The sequence below is a fragment of the Bemisia tabaci genome, chromosome 4 (assembly GCF_918797505.1).
Source record: "Bemisia tabaci chromosome 4, PGI_BMITA_v3".
Lineage (NCBI taxonomy): Eukaryota > Metazoa > Arthropoda > Insecta > Hemiptera > Aleyrodidae > Bemisia > Bemisia tabaci.
Window position 1 is genome coordinate 3,889,712 of NC_092796.1, and position 23,359 is coordinate 3,913,070.

At 35.9% G+C, this 23,359-nt stretch overlaps 4 protein-coding genes across 4 annotated transcripts in view; 2 read left to right on the plus strand and 2 right to left on the minus strand.

The window, feature by feature from the left end:
* HemK2 (HemK methyltransferase 2) overlaps positions 1 to 23,359 on the plus strand; it is a gene marked incomplete in the record, with an annotated part of 278,137 nt that overhangs the window by 36,323 nt on the left and 218,455 nt on the right.
* On the plus strand, positions 181 to 8,717 carry BckdhA (Branched chain keto acid dehydrogenase E1 subunit alpha). Its single transcript, XM_019042630.2, has 9 exons — positions 181 to 388; positions 2,432 to 2,599; positions 3,419 to 3,614; positions 3,965 to 4,126; positions 5,111 to 5,255; positions 5,742 to 5,945; positions 6,535 to 6,706; positions 7,194 to 7,288; positions 8,099 to 8,717. The coding sequence occupies exons 1-9, from the start codon at positions 299 to 301 to the stop codon at positions 8,172 to 8,174; spliced, it is 1,308 nt and encodes a 435-aa protein (XP_018898175.2). The 5' UTR covers positions 181 to 298; the 3' UTR covers positions 8,175 to 8,717.
* LOC109031227 (steroid receptor RNA activator 1) lies at positions 7,661 to 14,233 on the minus strand. The gene is made up of 4 exons (XM_019042631.2): positions 14,011 to 14,233; positions 13,025 to 13,386; positions 11,652 to 11,757; positions 7,661 to 9,816 (listed from the first exon to the last, which is right to left on the minus strand). Exons 1-4 carry the CDS (start codon positions 14,045 to 14,047, stop codon positions 9,683 to 9,685), a joined length of 639 nt encoding a protein of 212 aa, XP_018898176.2. The 5' UTR covers positions 14,048 to 14,233; the 3' UTR covers positions 7,661 to 9,682.
* Positions 15,522 to 23,309, minus strand: mRpS7 (mitochondrial ribosomal protein S7). The gene is made up of 6 exons (XM_019042573.2): positions 23,104 to 23,309; positions 22,229 to 22,405; positions 20,527 to 20,590; positions 19,409 to 19,579; positions 17,730 to 17,867; positions 15,522 to 15,694 (listed from the first exon to the last, which is right to left on the minus strand). The coding sequence occupies exons 1-6, from the start codon at positions 23,163 to 23,165 to the stop codon at positions 15,614 to 15,616; spliced, it is 693 nt and encodes a 230-aa protein (XP_018898118.2). The 5' UTR covers positions 23,166 to 23,309; the 3' UTR covers positions 15,522 to 15,613.

Below are 23,359 nucleotides of genomic sequence, written 5' to 3' on the forward strand. Positions count from 1 at the left end.
CATAGGAGCCACTAAAAAAATTTGGAAGCTGCATGGAACTTGCACCCACAGATACTCGCGAGTACTCATGAGGTACCTGAATTTTAAGAAATGAAACTTGCCCACTGTGCGGCAGAGCAATGACTTGCGCAGAAACAATCGGAGGGGGTGAGGCTCCCCTCCGCGGGTGGGGGGGCGGGGAGGAGCCACTAGCGAAGCGCCTCCAGAGTGTGCGTATCCGTTTCCTGTGGTGTGAGTGCTGGTGCCGCGCTAAATGAATTTTCCTTTCCGAACCCGCAGTTAACGCGAAAAAACCCTCATGCATTCCAAATTGATTTTGAGAAATTTGAGAGCCGTCGGCACCGCCGTGCGATGTTTCCAATCCAGCTGCGCCAGCTCTTCAACCCAAGTAAGTACGAGGGCACTTATTTCAACCTTCGGTTTCCCGCCGTATGACGGTGCTTTTCCCCACACTTTCCGCACATTCTGAATTCAAAAAAAGTTCGAGCGAGTGGCTGATTCGACGGAGGAAGTAATTTATTCAGGGAATTCACTTACCGTAGTTGCATTGTGGGTCCGAGGATGCCTGTAACTTATCAGCTGACTCCCTTCCACGTTTATCTACAGCCGAAGGCAACGTTTGACGTTATCTACTCGACAGTTATCAGTAATAAACACGGATACGATTACTTACTGCCTCAGGTTACGATTTTAAAATCGACGCAAAACGTGTGAGCGTTGCTCTCTTTGAAGGTGTTAGAAAACAGCGGGAGAGCGCACGGGAACAGAAATCTGAAGGGGTAGCCGGACATGGAGGGAGGGGGAGGGAGAAAAAAAAATCCTTAGTAGCAGTGGCTGTTGAGGAAAGTTGTAAGAAACGCGTAAATTTTAAGAGAACTTAACATTTACTTCAAACCCACTTGAAAATTACGTAAAAAAACTCTGAAATATTCATATCAGGAAACCTTTTTTGGGGATTTTTTTACATAAAATTGAAGAAAAATTTTGAGTAAATTTTTTTGCGTACCTAAATTTTAAGTAAAATTTGCGTATTCTATTTATAATTGTCCCGCGATCAAAAACGAGGAAAAACAAATGGTGAACACAAAAGTATAAAAGGAAAATTTGCAGCCTATAAAAATTGAGGATAAAGTTTGTTATTTTTCACGGTATTTTACGTTTTCTTTCAATTAAAATAACACTATTTTTTTTATTTAAAGAATTCCTCAAAATGGTTTCCTAGAACGAGTATTTTAAAAGTTTTTTACTCAAAGTTTACGGACTCTGAAAATTTACAAGTTTTTTAAGTACATTTTTTTTTTTGACAACTTTTTGTAGAATTTTTTTTAAGAGCCATTGCTACTTGGGTAGAGACAAATAGGGAATTTTGAGTTATATCTTTCCTGAATTTTTTTTTTAAATCTATTCCCGCTGAAAGTGCCTGGCTCCAATAAATGCGAACGCTTTACATTTAGTCTCAAATAAATGTTCTTTTTGCAGTTCTATGCGCTTTCCTAATAATATTATTTTCTCTCTTCTTTCCCGAATATTTTCCATATTTTTTCCGCACTTTTTCCATATTTTGGAAAGGATCCGGATAGATCCATAGTCTGTCTGTAATATACAATTTTGTGAGGAAAAACAGCATATGGACAGTGGAACTCTGAAACCACACAGGTAGGTACATATCTCGGTTTGCCACATTGCAGACTGCCTGTCATGCATCAGGCGGGTATGGAAAACTACTCGACGACATTCAATTCTTTAAGATTTCCGTGATTTTACTGAGGTACCTATGGGAAAAGATTCTGTGAAGACTTCAAAAAATTGTGTTGATCTGATCTCCTTCAAAAAAATAAAATTTGGGACCGGGAATTTTAAAACACCGCAACCTACGTTGTTCGGGAGCTTTACCGTCGATATTAAACCCTGGTACCTAATAGAGGACTTTTTCGGTAAAATGGCATACGACGCTTGGAATGCTGCTAAGATTGTGCAATTTTTATAACGTCCTAGTGATTGGATATTTTTATGATTGATCACTTCAATAATTGAGGAAATGTACGTACTGGAATTTCGGGTGACTACCGTTAGGGGATGATACGACTATTCGAACACGTGGGAGCTTGTGTTGCCTACACTAAAAATAGAAGGCAAATCGACATGGCGTTGAAGTAAACCTCTTCCTGTTTGGTAATAAGCTCTGTTATCAGTGTGTGTCCCGAGTAAGCGTGCTTTTTCACGATGACATCACTATTCGACCACGGGGTAGCTCTTGTTGCCTACACTGAAACTTGAAGGCGAACTGAAATTATGTTAATATAATCTTTCCCCGTTTGGTCGAAAGCTATTGTGTGTATATTTCCCGGATTAACGTGCAATATCCGATAGCACAGTGCTATCTCGACCTCCGACTCTTTTGGAAAACGACTGATAATGATTTTAATTGCAGCTCAATTTGGAGACACAAAATGACTCCAGGAACTCGTCTGCTCCAGTGTTTCCAGTGGATTTCACATCAAAATTGCAAGTGACAACGGAGAGAGATGTGGCGAAAATTCCAATTTACCAAGTCCTTGGTTCTGATGGGCGGTTGACCGATTCAGATCAGCGAATAGACGTAAGTAATTAGCATTGATTTTGTTAAAACTCCTGTTCTGGAACTTGACTTTTAAGATTAGACCTCCATCCAAAAAATGGATTTTCATTTATGCCGACAAAACTTTTAAAAAAATACTGAAATTAAAAAGAAGCAGTATTGACTCCTTAAAATACAATAACTGCTGACAGGGATAGAGACTTTAGTGTGTGACAATAATATTTCAGAAGAGCAAATTTCATAAATTTTCTTAGAAAAAGAGAAATTTGAGTATGTACTTGAAACAAAATTTGATGGCTAAAGTTGAAAAATGCGAACCTCTGATAGGGACGTTGTAAAGACTCCATTCACGCTCAATTTTTCAAAGAAAAACAGTTTAAATTGTGATCTTTAGTGCATTTTCTTTACGCATACTAAAAGAATCGCACAAAATTTCAAAGAAAAATTCTGATAAGAATTCCTCAAAGAGAATAAAGCATAATTGGAGATTTTTAGACGTTGCAGTTGAGATGCACATTTTTTGCATTTACTCAATTGCTGCAGGATGTTCTTTAATATCCTGAAGAATAAACACAAGGTATCATTCTTTTTCATACCAACAGAAAGATTTAGGTTGCATTTCAGCAAGTATTTGGAACCCTTAACGAGATAGGTGGTTTAAATTATTTCCTTTGTAAATAGGATGTCTTTCCCAATGACAACCCTATTGAGTAGGTATAAATTTAGATGGAAATAAATTGAGCAATCTTTGAATTGATTTTTTAATCCCCCGAGAATGTGGTTAAAAATGAATTCACCTTGAGAGTCTTAATAACTTGCTGCGCTTAATTTCTGACTCAGGTAGATGAGGAGACAACCGTAAAAATGTATGAAGCGATGATGCGACAAAACATATTGGATGGAATACTGTACCAAGCTCAGCGTCAAGGGCGCATCTCTTTTTACATGACAAGTTTTGGGGAGGAAGGAGTAGCAGTAGGAAGTGCTTCTGCCCTGGAGAGCACCGACTTGGTTTATGGCCAATACCGAGAAGCGGGTAAGTTTATAGGTCAAGCCTAGATAACTAATAAGCTTTGATATACAGATGGACCTCATTTATATTAGTGATGATCACTTAATGGTGTTTTTATTTTCTCACCTTTCTCGCAGAGAGAGAAGATATTCCTTAAATTTGAATGACGCTCAATGTTTTCCCCCCCCTTGATCATGTTTAAATACCCTGAGAGATACCTTACATGCATTCCAGTTTGGAGCTCCAATCAAGGAGCTCCAAATTAATAGTGTTTCTGATTTAGTTTACCAACGAGAATGCCCTAAAATATGCTGTAAAATGGTCTTGCATTTGAATTACAAATTTTTTAACAAAGATATTATGTATTTTTATAGGTGTTTTAATGTGGCGAGGATTCACTCTCAGTGATTTTATAAATCAATGTTACAGCAATGATGAGGATTTGGGTCGAGGCAGACAAATGCCGGTTCATTACGGGTCACGAAAACTGAATTTCATTACACTTTCTTCTCCTTTAGCTACACAAGTTCCTCAAGGTAAGGTTATTATATTTTTTTTTTTATTTATTTATTTTTATTTGAGAGTTTTATGGCTTATACTGCAGTTGAGGAGCCTATAACTTGAGACAGACATTTTGAACAAATCAAAACGAATTAAAGAACAGAAATGTGGCAATTCAGGGGAGCATTCACCCTGCTTTTGCCAGTAATTGAAACAATGAAATGGAAACCCTAGAGAATAATTTCATGCAAATTTTGAAATAACGATCCATAGCAAAAGGCATATAATGAACTCGTCCTGAGAGCCCGTCGGATAGTATAGTGTCGAATACAGACACATTTTTTTCTCAGCATCGGAGCATTAGAAATTCTATTGGAAAAAAAATATAATACACAAAATTTTTTGAAGAATACCAATGAAAAATCTAGCAAGACAGAACCATTCCTAGGCTCAGAATGTATCTAAACTGTGAAACTAAAACACAGGTACAAATTGTGATGTTTCAAAATTCATTGTCTAATTTTATAAAAATAATAATAAAATTAATGAATGAAAAGTCATGGGATATTTCAAAAATGAAAATTGTTGGTTTTTGCACATTGAGATAAAATGTGGCCAGAAGTTAGCACCATCACAAATTGAAAAACGCTTTTTATCGTTCTCTCGAAGATAAATTAAATCTAGTTTCATTCTGTAGTAATTTCCATTTTCCAATTAAAATTTTGAAAACTTCTCTAAAGAGCATTATATTGATCAAGTATAAAAATAAATATCCATTTAGTGATTTCATGACATAATACATGGCATGATTTCCTCTAAAAAAAGCAGACTATCTGATTTGGATCGATTCATCTTGAATAGATCTGCATTTTGAAAGTGCGATTATTTTGCAGAAATTGGCTAGAGACTAAAAAAAGAAGAAATGGTAGGATACTGATGTTTTAGAATTAGACCTTACCAAAATACTTTTTCTATTAATTTTAAAAAGAGTCGTACTGATCAAAAATCCGTTCCAACAGCTGTTGGGTCTGCATATGCCTTCAAACTAGCTAAAAATGGTCGCTGTGTCATCGCCTACTTCGGTGAGGGAGCTGCAAGTGAAGGAGACACTCATGCTGCTTTCAATTTTGCGGCAACTTTGCAGTGTCCTGTTATACTTTTCTGGTAATTTATTTTGTAAACTTATAAAAAAAGCTTTGAAGCACAGAAAAATTGATGAGAATTTTTTATTCGAAAGTACCATTGAAATTCGTAAAGGAACCTCAATACACCAGAGGAAAGATGACAAAGCCTTATAAAAAGAAGAAAATTCCTCCACTAAAAATGTTTGCTCTTATCATTGCTCTGAAAAGTAATGTTGAAATGGAAACCTTTAAAATTAAGTTGTAGAGCACTCATGCACTCTGATTGATCTATTTCAATGCGCTTCTTGCCTTATTGAATATTATCTTTCCATTACGTCATTGATCCTATTCTGACATTCTATTCATCTTCTTTACCAAATTCCTCCCATTTTTCCTTGAAAAATCAACTATTCCATCTATGATGAATTTATACTTCACAGTGCAGGGCAATAACCTCATTCATTTCTGATGTTAAAATATTCGGAAGATATGCAAAAGTTTACAGTCTTCAAATTTTATTTTGCAGTAGAAACAATGGCTATGCAATCTCCACCCCAAGTCGGGAACAATATAGAGGAGACGCAATCGCAGGAAGAGCAGTAGGGTATGGTCTTGCAGCTGTTCGAGTGGATGGAAATGATATTTTTGCAGTAAGAAATGCCACAAAGTATGCTCGAGATTACTGTATGAGTAACAATATTGGAGTGGTCATTGAGGCTATGACTTACAGGTACTCCTTTTTTTCTGGCTTTTTGAGGGACAACAATTTTGACGTCTGGTACTCAAAAAGTATTGTTCACGGGCAAAGTTGATTTTATTGAAATGAATGTGAATTTATCGTCAGAATCTTATTGGTGTTAGAACAAACTCATTAGATTTTATCACAATAAAAGTAAAAAATATTCCCATCATTATAATCACCATTTGATTGCAATTTATTTCTATTGATGTATTTACCATTCAATTGCTATTTATTCCTTTCGATTAAATCACCAATCGATAGCGATTTCATTTCAATCTATTGGAATATTTTCCAAATGATACATCAAAATCAGCATTAATGAAATAGCCCTGTTAACAGCGAGCGATTTGCTTGCAATATAAATTGCAACAGTATAATTCATGTTTCTGACAATATTGAAAGAAATATTTGTCTACTAAATGTAATGAAAATAATTCACGGATCAAATCACAATTTATTGCGGTCATCGCTACTTGGGTATGTAGAAAAGGTTTCATGTTTAAAAGAGCTCTTGAATGAATCAATTACAATTTTACTCATTTTGAAATAAAATGAAACTATTCTTCGCTCGTTTTAGGGTCGGCCACCACAGTACATCAGATGATAGCAGTGCTTACAGGTCTAAGGAGGAAGTTGAAGACTGGGACAAGTCATACAATCCCATCACTCGTTTGAGACTGTTCATGGAACATTCAAACTGGTGGAATGAAGAGAAGGAAAAGCTTTTGGCAAAGCAAATAAAGGCAGATGTAAGAAGAGGCATCAATCTAAAATTCTGAAACTGAAAAAAAAAATTAGAGAATCATGAAAATCCAAAGTGAACTTTCAAATAAGTTGTAAATTTCGTAAATAAGATGATGACTATGATTATTTAAATCATACTTCCAAGATTTGTTTTAAAGATTTGTTTCATGACAGCGTTTTTATGCCGTCTTTGATTTTGCAGGATGCTAAGTTGGGTTCACTCACGAGTGAGATCTACTGATGAGGTCCTAAAGACCAAAACCAGTATAGATCTCTCAGCATGACCCCAACCTCATATTCCAAAGCAAACTGCCTGAGCTGAGCACTCTTCCCCCTCAGTTTTGTACCGGTACTCATTGGAGTTAAACAATTTATTTTTTACTCTAATTATAATTTTTGGGGCTTCTTGGCTTTGTTTTCCCCGTGAAATGGTGTGGACCCAGCACCATTTCTTTACCTCGTATGATTTAATAAACCTCTTTCTTTTCATAGGTTTTGAAAGCAGTTGCTGAGGCGGAGAAAAAGCTAAAACCTGAGATCTCTGAGCTATTCACAGACGTATATTACGAAATGCCCGATCACCTCATGTATGTATCCATCTTGTGTGTTTATAAATCTTACAATGCAAATGCTTAAGCTTACTGGGATGGGAGCGTAATATTCAAGAGGAAAGGAATAAAACAAATTCCTCAAGCGTTTCTAGTTCTTTTCAAAATTTGCGCAAGTGAGCGGGGAAAAAAGTGTATCTGAAGTTTTCGCACAGATCTTTTTTTGTACATTACAAGAGGCCATCATTGATTGAGGCCACATGACAAGAAAAAATATTGATTTCACAACTCTGCAATCCAGTGGTATCCTGGGCTTTCTTTACCCATTTGATAATGTCAAACCATACAGCACCAGCAATTGAAAAAAAAAATATTTTAAAACAAAAGAGAAAGAAAATTTAAAATGTGCCGTTTTTGTAACGAGAAAAATCGCTTCTTTAATTTCATTTTCAAGATTTCAGTATCACATAATTTACAAGTAAACTTAAAAATCAAAAAATGAATATTATACTAATTTTTCTTTCGAGAATTCAAAATTGATATAAAAGGAGGAATTTTGAAAGAAATGAGAAAAATGAATGCAGTCATTTCTCCTCACACAACCTTCAAGAAGGAGCCTAGAGTTACTTTTCTAGGGATAAAAAATATATAAACGTTCTTCATTTCTAATAGAAGTTGAGTAAACTTGCAGGCTTTCAATGTAACTGCACAGCTAATCTGAAATATGCTAAATATTCTGTGTTTCGTCCTAATATGATATCAAAATCTTTGATATTCATATTTCGATGGTTTAACATTGCTTAGAAAATAATTTACTAATTTGTTATTATTTTACTTTGCTGTCTTTAGGGAGCAGTCAGCTTACTTAGCAGATCATTTGAAGAAGTACGGTGAACACTACCCCCTTGATAACTACAAGAAGTAATGATATTATGACAGGAATTACTGGAGTGGATGGAAATTGCTTGGAAACACCGAGGATGTTGCAGAGCTTTATCCAAAGAGGATGTTGATGATTCATAAACTTGAGTTACTCAAAGGATGAATTTATGAGATAAATACCGAGATTGTAAATTTTTTGAGATATTTGATTGCATTTCTGACTCAAACAGATATCGCAGTAGGCCTGTGAATCTAAACAACCCTTCATAATAATTTTGAAGGGAATCAGTATCATTCCTATAAAAATCACTGAAGCATACTTTGTGCACGCTTCTTAAGTAACTTCAAGACGGCCTCGTTGGAATTAATCACGATAGCTTGACATTTTGAGGCTTTTTATCAGTAAAATTTACTTGTTTTTAATTTATTTTGCACTTTCAACTCAAAACAAAAAAGACTCTTTTAAAGCCGTTGTCCTTCAAATTTTCAAACTATTCTCTTCTACTGTTGTACTTCAGAAATTTTTTTGCTGTTGAGAAATCGAGTCTTTCAGCTTATCTTAGGAATAAATTTATTTTCTTGATGATACTTTTCCCCTCACTCTTCCCATAATATCCTTAATTTTCAAAAATACATAGTTTTCATCCGTTGTAGACTGGAACCAATTTTAGACCATATTTGCAGTATAGTGAGCCGAAAATTTAGCTCTTAATAATGTGGAATACTTAGTCTAATGTTTCTTGACTATGAGGAAGAGAGTGCTTCAAGTGAAAAACTCTAGCACGTCAGTCTCAATTAATGAAATTCATCCCTTTTTCTGGTCAGCTGATACCCACATGAGTCCGATACTTCCTCTGTGAGTACATGTATAGGGAGGTATGGCAATTTGAGTCTTTTTAGTACAGGAAAAATGTTCCACTTTATGAGTGATCTAGGAGTTTCAGGTTATCATAAAGCTCTTACATCATAAGTTTTCATGATTATTCATTAATACTCTTCTGTCATCTTATTTATTTATTCACAGCCATGAAAGCACCTTATCCACAGATTTTTCGCAACGAGTGTATAAAAATGCGTCACAGGCGGCCATACTCTCCCTATGAAGATACTCAAATGTTCCTGTCATATACACAAATTGATAAAGATTTCAAGTTTTCCCAATAGTTTGAAGGACAGAAGGCTGACTCATATGCTTGGAATTGGTGACTTATGATCTACTTACTTACGAACACATTTCAGCATTGCCACATGTATTGCAGATTTTGAAAATATTAGTATCAGCAAGTTAAAAAAATATAAGAGATAGCAAAATAAAATAAGAAAATCTCCATCAAATGGTTCTAAAAATATTAAGAAGCTCCTTATGTCATTCCCTTCCTTTTGAGAATAAGATGAGAAACTTGAGAATATTTGCAACAATTGTAAAATACAAAAACAAAACATATAAATCGTAATAATTGAACAAAAGATAAAATTGGATGGTGAAAGACACGATGAGATTTAAAACAACAAAACTGAAAGCTGTAGCAAGAATGATTACCAGATATAACATCAAAGTTCCTCATTAGATCGCAGACGTATCAAAAGGCGGATTGCAGAGATCCACGAACTGCACAAGGAAGCATGATCCACCATTAGGCCAACTTGTAGGTGATCAGCATTTTTGGAATCTTTGGAGAGTAAGGCTGAAAAAAGTTAAATTTTTATTACTTTTCAATTTGGAGCCTAGGATTGGGGACTTTCCTAACCAAATAAAATGAAAAGAAAAAATTGATTTCTTGTCGACCACCTGTGATGTAGTGATTGTAGTGCTAGATCTATGATATAGGGGTCCCAGCTTCGATTCCCTCCAAGGTAACCAGAGTTTGATGGTCTAGAGCACCAGTTGCCTGAGACTGGCTGTAGAGTAGGAACTGAGGGGGAGATGGGGCTCTAGTTGTAAGTGCAGGATTACTACGGAGGGAATATTTGAGGGGCTTGGAGGACAACTTGCATAAGTGCAGTTTTTGTTATGTAGAGAAATGCGTGTTTGAAGTTCCAAAATTACATGGATCCTTATGGTAGAAAGAAAGTTCAAACTGACTTTTTGATGCTTGAAAATTGGAATTTGGGAGCAATTTTGTTACGGAATTGCATTAAGACTAGTTTTACTTGGAATCATTAGCTATGTTTATGCAAGGCTCGAAACCAAGGTTTCACGAAACCCGAGTTTGTAATGCAAGTTTCCTCCATTGGGTTTACGTGGGCGCTGTAACCCAACTTAAGCGGGAAATCAAACTATCCTCTTTTTGCACTGTTTATGCACATCATATTTACAATAGAACTTCACAAGGATAACAAATCACGGTCGATAACAAATCCACCATGTTGCCGTTCACTCACCTGGATATCGCACTTCAAGTTGAATTTTAACCTCCAGTTCATTTATGCAGAATGCGAAAACCTAATCTTTAGTGTAAATTAAGATTTCAAACACAAATTTTGGAAACCCACATTTCATTAGTTCCGCATTGTTTATGCCGTGATTTGAACCCGGGTTTCAAACTCAGGTTTCAATTGAAGTTAGGTTTAGAGCCTTGCATAAACATAGCTATTAATATCTTAATTTTTTCAAAAACTGCACTGATGCGCCTCGTCCTTCAAGCCCCTCATTTGAAGTGAAGTAAGGGAGAAAAAAAAAGAGAAAAAAAATTGAAAGATCCCAAGAATTACGTTCCAAATTTATGGTAAAATTTTGAGGGCTATCTTGGCTAGCAAGCCTAATTTATACTTAGTAACCATTCACAATTTTTGCCATACGCATTACGTATTATGGCTTATAAAATGTGCATTCATGAGCAAAAATTAATAGTTAAAAAAGTATAAATGGCCATGTGTTATTAGATTTTTCAAAAACAGCAACTTTTTTCCCTCAAGTCAAAAACATATATGCTTTTTCAATGATATAAGGTGACGAAGCACAGACTATCAATTACAAAAATTCTAATGTGGCATTTGACTTTATCCAGCACCAAAGTCTCATTATTAAGCGCATTTTAGGTATGGTGCCCGGAAAAAGAAGAGCACTAATAACTGTGAAATGTGGATAAAGTAATTATTTTGTTACCATACTTAAGACTCTGTTGAGCCAAACTATTTTTTTAACAAAGAAACAAAAATTCCTCAACTAATATGAACAACAAATATTGATAAAAATAAAAAAATGAGGCTCCTACATCATGCGAAACCCAACCAACATTTTCGGTTCATTTTGACGCAACGAATGCGAAACTAATTCTCAATGCACATTGACAAAACATAACACATTAACAATGCATAACACATAACAATGCAGATTAACGATGCATTTTTAACCACTTGCTTCGATAGATTAGTCAGAAGTCAGTTTCTTTTCGTCAGTTTATGGTATGTAATCGTTCTAAAGGACGGTCAAAACAAGGGAAGTCTGAAAATCAAGAACTCTAACCTTCCCATGTTTTCAACCTACAGTAAATTAAGACAAAAGCGAGAGGAGACCTACCCTCTGTGAGTTTCAGAAGACGCTGATAAACGTCTTTCGGAAGTTTATCCTCATTCCACATTTTTGTGAGTAAATCTAGCTTCCTTTGAATGTCATCGGCATGTTCCTGAAAAAAAAAAAAATTTTCTTCAGTCATTCACTCAGGAGCTCAGTGAATTGATCGTTTTTACTTAAATCAGTAAGATTCCACATGAAATGACCTTCTTATGGGAGGGCTTACTACGGGTTAAAGAACGTAACCGTTTTTTTCAAGAAGAAAAAGATAAAAAGAAAAAAAAACAGTGCCCTGGAGGACTCGGTGCACATAAGGTAATGCCCTTGAAAGTTATCCTCACAAAAGTTGATGTACTTGGCAATTTACTACATGAACACCAATGAGTACACATTTTCTCATTTTGACTCCCAAAATCAAATGCTTAAATTGTGTAACCTTTAAAAAACGGAGCAGGGGCAGACTTGTTTGCTTTTACCAAAATTCCTTATCTTTGACTGCTTGCATAAAAAAGCACTGGAGCACGCTCCTATATTTTCTGGATGCCTGCATCCACTTTAGATGATATTTAAGATAGTTTTGAAAGAATTCTGCATTAATAAGACAGGGTAGAATTCAAATTTTAGGCATGTCTTCTATATTGTGCTTAAAATCATTGTTATAATCCGTGGTAGGAACAAAAAGTAAAACATGTAGTGGCAAGTTGTTTGTGGTATTAATACTGATAAATTACTCATTGAAATTGTCAGCTTAAACCTCATTGCTTGATGTGATCGAAAATATTTATTACTAAATTCCATGCATTTACATTTTACACATTCTCCCACCCCTTGATTTTGATTTTTAGTTTTTTCCATTTTGATTTAAGTAGTCAATTCTTACTTTCCCAAGTGACTAGAAATTCCATAAAATGGTAAAATTAAGAGCCTGCATGAATTGGGGTAAAATTAAGTTACTTAATTGGATGAAACACATTTCTTTTTTGTCTAAGTTTCACCATCTATTTTAGGAACCTTCTCAATAATAATAACTCAAAACTTACATGCATCAATATGAGGACCAAAAATCGATGGCCAAATGTCAAAAATGCTTACCTCAAAAGTTGCGACTGTTAGAAATCTTAGATCAGGTTTTACTTTCTTCAAGGTAAATTAATGAAAATATTTCCTTACAATTTTGTATGATGTTTTTTAGAATAAGAGAGAAAAAATTAACCAAAATTTTCAATAAAAACTGTTGATTAATTTTCCTTTGAAAAAGAAAACATAAAAATAAAAAAGAGGAAGAAAAAACAATTAACGTGGGCTTACAATATTGCAATTTGAGATATGCATTTTTGGCTTCAGCGATTAATATGGAATGAACATTTTCTGATACTCACAAGATATGATTTGTTTGAGGACAGTTCACTGGTGATTGAATCTAGATTGCTTAATACTTTTGTAAGAGTCTCTTCCTTACTAAAATGCTCATCAGCACTTGATTCTGTAGAGCCAACTTTAGTACTATCAGGGTGCAGAGGCAATGTGCTAAGACCACAGGGTGGAGGGGGAAGATTAGACTTAAAAGTAGGAGGTTGCGTAGGATCTATTGCTGCTTTATTCTGATTCCCACTGCCTACAGAGGGTTGTAGAGGAAACGCAACACGTTTAGTGAGGATGTTTGTTTTGCGGGGAGCATTCGAATGCGCTGTTTGAGAATCGTAAGAAAATAGTGGTGGGTCGTTCCATCCAGGAGTATACCCTGTAAAAAGAAGGAGATTCAACAATTTAGAAAAATTTTATAATGATACTTGAATGATTCAGTAAAAAAAAAAAAAAAAAAAAAATTCTTTACACATGGGCGTACGAATTCAATTAGGATCTCTGATGACTGTCAACGCTCTTTACCCGAGGACTGTCATGGCGGTTCAATGTTCACCGCAATGGCTCAGCACCTTTAACGGCTGGTGAATGGAACAATGAGCGTTGAGGATGTAAACAAGTGGTGTGACAGTTGCTAGGCCTCAAACGGGTAATTCACCAAAATAATCGCCGGTGTCTATCATGAACGCACGTACTGCGCATTGATTCTGTATTCTGTAATTTGAATAGAGATGCTCATTGAAATTGCCTGTACAATTGTAGTTATTGGTGGCACTAAGCCGGAATCATGGTGTATCCAAGCACGCAAATACAACTAGATAGGTAGGTCACTTATCTTTATAACAGGCTTCCTCAGCAAAATTCTACAATCAGTATACGCCATTAAACATCAAAACCAAGTCCTAGGATGTATAACTGTGGTTTTCTCAATAAATATTGTAATTCATACATTTAAAAAGGTCAGAAGTCTCAGAATTTTTTTTTTTTTTGGTTGTTTACTTGCCTTTCGGAGTTGGATTGGTCGGATGACCATCTCCCATTGTGACTTCAAGCAAGATTTTGGAATTCGATAATTGACAGTAAACCCTTGATATTGAAATTCGGAGTGTGACCTAGACGAATAAAGAGTGTCACTGATTCATACACTAAAATTGTAAAATAAAGTAAATGCAGAGTTTTTCTGAGTACTCATGTAGCACCTTGCAAAAATTAGGTTATGTTAAATTGTTTACGTTGTTGGCTCAATGATGCCAAGAAGGAAACCGAGAATGTCCAGTCGGAGCATAACTTGAGCCTCAGTTGAAAATTGATCTTTGGTAATGATTTACGTGAATTTTTTCCCATGTGTAAAGAAAGCTTTAACTGTCGTTTAATTTAACATTCTTTGCAAAAAAAAAAAAGAAAATGCATTGCATGAAACCGTAATGGAGTGAAAAAATTTCACTTGCTTTTATGCAACACATGGTTTTCTGGATTCTTAAAAAGTTGCGCGAAATTTCAAATTCTAATTTTATGTAAGAAGTGAAACCTAGTTTAGAACCGCCCAGATGGGCAATTTTGAAAGCTCAAGAAAATTATTTGCATTATATGCCACCTTCGCCAGTCGGTCATTTTAATCAGTTGAATCTCCGAAGATCTTAGCAGGCATATTGTATGAAACCTCTTAATTTGGCCAAAGTTAACTATGGCCAATGGAGGTTCATGGGAACAGGGAGTTAGGATTTTAAAAAAAAAAATCGAAATTTTGTTGCTTTGATAGTAATGCTAAATTATAAAGGAGTATTATACGAGCAAAAAAAAACAACAAAAAATGTGAAACCTAATCGAAGTTATGACTATATCCTGAGTTTCCAGATAAAAAAACGCAGCTTCAAGCAAAAGCTATTCAAAACTCTTATCTGCCTTGTTACTCTGCGTCGGCGTCATGATGCTATAAATGGTTGGATCAAAATGTATTCTTACATCCTTTATCAGAACATAAAAAAATTGACCAGTTTGCAACTCATCCATTAGTTTAGGACATCACAGAGTTTTCCGTCAAAAGCTCAAAATCAAACTTGAGAAAAATCGATCTGCTGTAAATTTTGCCACCCGTGACTAACATCTCTTTTTCCATGGACAGACACATTTCAAAGATATTTACACAAAACTAATAATCTATAGTTAGATCGTAGGGATGATATCTTTGAAAGGGGACTCGGAAATTTGAAGGTATTCAACCGACATTAAAGTACGCTGAAACAGCGCTCTTTTTTCGTGCACAAAAAACTATTAAGCACAGAGTGTTTAAATAATGCTGATATTAAATCATACAAGGAAAATATGTTCATGGCTTTCAATACAATTTATGAGAAGTAAAATTGTATTTCAGTTGAAAAAAATTATTAGGAATGGCACTAGACAGATTAAAAATTTAAATTCTGATGTTTTGGATGTTTTTATTGATACAACATTATTTTTTCTGACAATTACCTAACAATAAGTGGGGAAAAATTTGATGAAGTAACACAGATAGGAAGTTTAACGATTTAATCATGAAAAACAAATAATGTACAAAAGCATCTTAAAACTGAGAAATAATAGCACAACAATCTGCATTGTATTGATTATGCCCATCTATAGTGGGCGTAAGCTCTATTAGCTTCACACTGCCGATGGAGCTCTGTTTTCCGTTTCACAGCTGAACCCTAGAAAATAAGCATAACAACATGTAAGAGTAAAAATAAGACTCATCCTTATGTTTCCAAAACTTGCATAGGGGTGGTTTCACGATAACTGGAATAGTTTTGTCGCAGTAACAGACAACACATTTTTGGGTCATATTTTTAGTAGTGATGATAATCACTCAAATTTTTTTGCATGAATCTACGCAGGGTTACGTGTTATGATGCTTTTCAAAGATTTATTGCTGTACTTTTCAATTTTAATATCTAAATGGCCGAAAATGTGCTGTTTATTACGCTGACTTTTTACCGTGTAACAGACGGCAAATTTTTTGAATTTACATAATATTAATTGAGAAGTAGAGCAAAGAATCATTAAAAAGCGTTAAAATAAGAAATCCTTTTAAGATTAATGCGAAAAAATTTGAGTGATTATCATTTCTACCAAGAATATGACCGAAAAGTGTGTTGTCTGTTACTGCGACGAAACTATTCCAGTTATCAAGAAACCGCCCATGAGTTCTGAACTTAAAGGATTTTTATCTCTGTATATGCACTATTAGAGGATATGTGCTTCCTTCTGTTCAGAAATAGGAACAAATTGACTCCAGGGAATACAAGAAGGACCAAGGACCCAACCACGTTCACATTCAGCACACACACCACATTCTTCGCTCCAGTTCCAATTCCTATCACAGGGCCAGCCACTCTTACACTATGCAGGTACATGAATAGTACATTTTGAAAGGGCTTTAACTATATAAGGGGGCTTTTCCAAAAAAAGTTTAATTTTGATCTGTACATTAAAGCCCTGTAATTTGTTTAAGAAACCGCAGATCCTGGAAATTATTTTGCAGACATTTTATACTTAAGGCCTGGATACACGCTCAAATTTCCGTCAATTTCCGAGCAAAATGATGACAGAAATGGTGGTCAAGAGTTCTCTAAATTGTTATCTGAAATTAATTAAAACAGTGTGTTGATTGAAATAAGCATGAAAAAAGCACGGTTGTGTGGAAATCAAATGACGGATGAGATCCAATGTTCCATCATCTACCATCAAATTTTTGCAGGCTGTAAAAATTGATGGTAGATGGTGCGCACCGGTCACCATTTGATCGGATGTTTATTGAAATTTGAGCGTTTATCCAGGCCTTTACACCCTAACAGACGAGTAATGGCGGCTACTAATTCTCTGTAGTAATTAATCCATTTAAATAAATTAACGTTGCCCCTTGGGCGTTCCCTTGGATTTGCTGTTATACCAGGCTTTCAAATGTTTTGCATCACTTCGAGTCAGTAGAATTTAGCCTGCATTCCCATCTCCAGTTATCTTGTAATTGTTTTGCCAATAACAATGTTTAAATGCTGTTTTTAATGTGCAGAGGTGACTAGATGGGATCCACATGGTTTCAGTCACCCGCTGGTCTCAAATAAAATCAGAAATAGTGGTGTCCAAAACATGAGACCCCAGCAAAACATTTCTAATGCACTTTCTCCGTCTAACCTCTCTCCCTCTCAATTTTGTTTTGAAATACAGTACTTTCTCTCTATAACGACTATCGTTATAGCGAGAATCTCTCTGTAACGAGGAAAACGGTCGGTCCCTTGAACTTCCTATATTAAATATCGACTATCGTTATAACGAGAATCTCTCTATACCAAGGAAATTGGCCGGTCCCTTGAGTTCTCGTTATAGGGAGAAAGTACTGTGGCTGGGAACAAATTATGGACTGAATTCTAGAATAAACAGATTGCAAATATCAATTACAATGAAATATTATTTTTCACAAATACATTGTTTTCTTAAAGATTTCAGTGTCAATCACCAGGGTTGATCCACATTTGAACAGAAAGCATTCAAAACTAAAGCCACTGAATGCTGTGAAATGCTTGGCGATGCATCAATTGATCTGCTCTTTAAACTGATGAAAAAAGATTGACACACACAACAAACAAGTCAATAATCGATTCTTTACCACAGCTTCAAAGGGGGAAATATCAATAATAATCGATCATTCACACCTCACCACGGGATATGAGGAATGCATATTGTTACCTTATTATTGGCTGCATCTATGAACTCGATGGCCATTCTTTGCGGGAAGTGGATAGGATTTGGCTTGTCATTTCCAGCCTCTATGAGCCATTTGATCGCTCTGAACCTTTTCTCATTTTCTGTGATTGGATATGGTACCTGAGCAATATTCCAAGAATGAATTTGAAAGTTATTTGATAGAATACAATTACAGTGATATAAAAGAAAAAAAAGCTGAGAAATTAACTCAAAGCTTGGGGTATTCACCAAAGGGTGATTTGCAGTTGCAATGCCATCCATAATATATATACAAATATATAACACGTATGATACCAATAGATGATTATTCCTGCAGACAACGGTGCCGAATCTTCCAGGCTTCTACTTTTTCACATGCCTGCCCGCTGGCTTTCCACATTTTCCTCAACTACTTAACACAAATTTTTTTACAAATTTCAAACAAGATGACTATTTCTTCTTGAAAGAAATAGTCATCTTCTTGTCTTTCTTCTTGTTTCTTCTTGCACTTGAATTTTGACTCCCTTTTTCCCCCTTCTTCTTTATTTTTACTTACCTGCCCAGGCGCATGCTCAGAAATTTATTGCAGCCCTGCTTACGGAAGAGATTTTTCTTGCTTAAAATAGACTCCATTGCAAGTTAGAAATAAATAAAAATTAAAATAACCATTTTTGGCAAGAAAATAATAAAAATATCACACTCTTGGTAGTATCCAAAAGTGAATGGATCTATGATAAGGGGCCTTATCTCCAGAGAAAATTTTCCTTAACCTTTTGCAAAAGCTGAGACGACGCTATTCTACAACCCAAGAATTTTAGTCTTGGAACTCCAGGACCTTTAACTCCTTCAATGGGCCTGTTGCAAACTTTTGCTAGAGCAAAACTAAGAGTTGTTTCTTATAGATAATGCCTCAAAAATCACGATGAGCGCATCGGCAAACTCTGAAATGCACTCATAACTTCACAATCTGCGTAAGAAATTTGCGGTTTTTTGAGCTTCCCGCTTCAAAAACGGCATACGTACTACGGCATAGGTGAACATTTTGTAAGAAGAGTCGTTCCATCGTCGGCAATAATCATCATAGCCGACGCCAATCCGCCAAAACACGTTTGATGGGACGAGATAACACCTGAACTGGATTAGACCAGATAACAATCGGTGTGTTAACGTTCATATTTTCCACACCCGAATTGATTGACCTTGAACTCTCCTTGAATTACGCGCGGAACTGCGTGCAAGCGTCGGCCATGATGAATATCGCCGACGATGGAGCGACTCCTCTAACAAAATGTTCACCTATGCTGTAGTATCGTTTTTGAAGCGGGAAGCTTAAAAAAACGCAAATTTCTTACGCAGATTGTGAAGTTATGAGTGCATTTCAGACTTTGCCGATGCGCTCATCGTGATTTTTGAGGCATTATCTACAAGAAACAACTCTTATTTTTGCTCTAGCAAAAGTTTGCAACAGGCCCATTTGTGAACTTCAAGGATTGAATTTGTGCCACATTTTCTTCCTATAGGCAATTGAAAAAAGTTGAGCAAAATTTTCTATTGGTATATGAAGTCTCTTTGCATTGATCCGGTCATAAATAAGACTTAAACTTTCTCACTTTGAAAATGTGCGTTGCCTTAAGAAATACTGATATGATTCAGCATTAAAGAAAATGAAAACTTAGACAAACCTGATAAGTTTGTCCACCACGTTTAATTTTAAGTAACTTCATGATAGGTTTGGTGTTTTCAATGGCTTTATGGAAAATGATAAGAGGATCGAAGATTATCGCATTTCGCTCCTCATCTGTTTCAGCTTTGTTGAAGCGCTCTATTTGATTTCGCTTGATCTGTTCAAAAGTCTGTACAAACAAACAGAAATTTTTTAAAGACGTTGAAAGAAGTTGAACATTAGGCAAGAGAGAAAACGACTGAGAAGATTGGGACCCATCAAGAAGCAAGTTAAAATAATTTAAAAAAATAGCAAATTGCATAGTCAATACACAGGTACACCTAGAATTATCTGACAATCTAACTGGGTTGGAATTTATTTTTTCAAAATTTAACTGTTAACACTCTGTAAAAAGCAAATTATTCATGCATTGAGCTCATAAAAAAAAACCTTTAGATCTCTTCGAAAAGTCTCCACAGAACCACCTTCTTCCAAAATGGGACTGTTGCACTTTTTTTCTCTTTTTTTCTTCTTTTTTTCCCCATTTTGGGAGGTAGGTACGTAAAAATGCGAATTCATGCTTATTTAAAACTTTCTTCTTATTAAAAGTTAGTTGAAAAAGACTTCCTGAGTGGCAAAAAATTCAAACTTGTCTCACATGGCAAAACATCACCTCACAAGAAGAACTGAGCACTGTGTATCCTTTTACCTACTGTGATGTACTTTCTTTTAGACAGTAATTGAAATGAGAGGCTATATGTCCCGACCCTGCTTGCAATACATATTATTGCTGTTGAAAGTAAATATTTTTGTTTTATTTTTTTTTCAAAAGAAATTGTCGGTTAGCGATCTGAATTGTACAGCAGCAGCGTTCTAATGGATTCAAGGTGGTTGAAAGCATGAGTCGTTGCTGCATATGACCTCTGAGGCTCCAGGCCAATGAGGAATACTCTTTTCAGCACTACGAGTTTAAGCTTCCTTTTTTTTCAGTCAAAGAAGCTATTTAGAGCTCTTCCAAGCTCTGAAAAGTGTTTCTTGTAAAAATTTAATGAACAGACACCTCTTTTCAGGCAATTCTTGAACTTCCCAATATCCTTATGGGAGGAGTTAAAAACAGGGATGAAAATAAAAACTCACTTTATCCATTAATTCTCTGCAGAGCGCCTTCCTTCCACCACTCATCAATATATTTGTGAATTTCCTGCAAAATAACAGAGATGGATGAAAATCGCAAAACAATGGTTATGAGTAGTAGATCATCTTTAAAGACTGAGTAGGAGACCTGGCCTTTAATACAAAGAACTCACACAGTTCACTCAGGAATAGGAACCAAAAAAATTGGAAGGGTGTGTGAGATAAGAGTTGAACTCCCCCCCCCCCCCATCCCCTTCAGATAGGGGACAACAGACATAATAGCAAATTGATCAGACGTACGTCAAATCATGTCTAGAAGAAACTTTTTTCTGGAGGGTCCTATTTTCTTAGGGGCCTTAGAACAGTAGGCGTTGAGAAGCACAGAAGCACTTACATTTTCATCAGCAAATTTGATACCTTGGGACTTGTTAATATGGATTAAATGAAAAAGCGGATTCTTCATAAGGGATACAAATTGTTCCCTATGAGTTAGCTTGGCTTGGTAGAGGATTCACTTGTCAAAAGTTATTTCCATAAGATTTCAGGTTGGAATGGAAGATGGGCTCCTTGGATTTCCTGTGAAATTATTTCCGACTGAGAGGTTATGCTTGATTTACTGTGTAGGGCAAAAATAACTTTTGATGGAGCTATATTTTCAGGACCTATTTTCAAAAATTATATATTTTGGTAAGGAATTATGTAGTAAACAAGCAAGAACACATGATGCAAACAATCTTCCAATTTCCTTCTGTGGTGTGGTATGTAATAGTATCGGGAATCATTGAGCAAATTCAAAAATATTGAAACAAAGCAGAAATGAACACATCTTCTTTCAACCCTCATCCCTCACGAGATCAACATCCTTTCAAGGTACAGTGAAAACAGGCTGCAAGCAGAATTAGTCACCGAATAGATGTCGAGATGCAACAGTTATTTTGCAAAATTGATGGCGAGTTTTTGTCATCTCATTTCTGCCCATTTTCGAACGTATTTTGCTGAGAAATGCAGTTTAGAAAAGAAAATATAAAAAACTCTGTACTTAGTCCTGTTAGCACTATCAAAAAAAGCAATAAAAGAATTGGTTACACCAACTCATTTGTTCAGCATGGCCTAAGGTAAAATATTTAACATTTTAATCTTATGGAGCAGCAATTTTGGAATGCAGGTCAAAATGTTTTTGAATGAGTGCTCGTTTCAAAATGAATTGCATTGCAAGTTTTCTTTTTATTTATGTGTCACTCAATGGAGGTTACTGGAGTTTTTCATACATAAGCTCTGTTACAAGGAAGTTGTTGATTTGCTTCATAGAATTCTGAAAAGTTACCGCTGTGACAGTGCATGGTGCAAAAACTTCTTGACATGCAAATAAGGGAAGGTCCTGAAAGCGGGTTTGGAAAATGAGATGGCTGGGAAAATTGGGTGTTTTTCTGCAAGATTGAAACAGTTTTTAGTTGCAGAACCATAACAAGGTCATCAATTGGAAATTTTTGAGGAAAAAGAAGTATTTACATGAGAAGGCTGATCGAAAAATGGAAAGGCACAGAACTTTCTGTATCCCTGTGACATTGCATTCTCTTCCATTGTAAGCTGTAAGCTCCCTTCAAAATAAATTCCTAGTTGGAGCAGATTCTGGCTCTGCAGCATGTGGATCTTATTAATGTTAAAAATAATAAGTTGCTGTGAAGTCTGTGAAATCAGTACTTACGCGACTTCTGGGTCAAAATAATGTGAGCATGTGTAATTGCCCGGTGCTGACTTGATTGGTCTGAACAGGTAAGTCTGCAAGTCTCCAGTCTCTCTGATTTTTTTCTGTTCTTGCGGATCGACTACAGGGTCAATGAACTGCGGACCATATCTGGACATACATCTGACATTTGCTGATCTGAAATAAAAATAATGTTGTGACTTACATATTACCGGAAAAATAGGATTTTAGATTCAATGAAGCATGGCAGGGTCCTTTCGACAATCAGATGAAAAGGAAAGAAAGATCCTTCTCACTCTCTCTGTAATCCTGGGATTATTTGATCAATGAGATTCTCAATTGAGACACTCAAATTCCATGGAGGGTCAATGCCCTCACAGACCTGCTTAACGGGTCACCAGACTCTCGAGTCATACGCTGCCGAATCCAGCGCTGCCGGCAAGGCGTCATGCTATTAACCCGCTATCTCTCCGAAGGCCGATTGTGCATGCAGCTCTGCAACTAAACCCATGGGCGAATCAACAACAGCAAGTTCAAATCAAATTTCCACTTCCCACCCATGGATTCCCGTGCTCATTTACACACTCACACAAGCGCCTAGTGCGCAAACCTAGATTCACTTATTCCTCGGGCTTTCAGATACGAGCACCCCGTCTTTATATCATTGGTAACAACCAAGTAATTGATACTCCAAAGAATTTTCTGTACCATTGTCGGAGATCCAAGTAAGGAATCTACAATAGATGAGAAAGTATTGGTAAGAGTAGGTTTAGGCTAGATCAGTAAGCTTTGGTACGGGTAAACAGAAAAATATACTCCTCTAAGGGCAATGGACCCGTTACTACCTATTTATGATTTTGAGCTTTGTAACATACCTGGCGGCAGAGCTCAGGGGATTCAAAGTTTTAAAGATGAGGTTTGAGAAACTGTTCAACATTTTGGCTGGTTGAGCTTAATGAACACTTACAATAGTTCCTTCAATATTAAATGTACCATTTTAATTACACTTGTCCATTTCTAAATCCTACTTCAATTTCAAATATAAGCGACTTCAAGGCAATTTTCCACTATGCGCAGATTGGAGGTTAGGTTTAAGAACTTTGAGCTTTTCCCTTTTGTTTTCATAAAAGC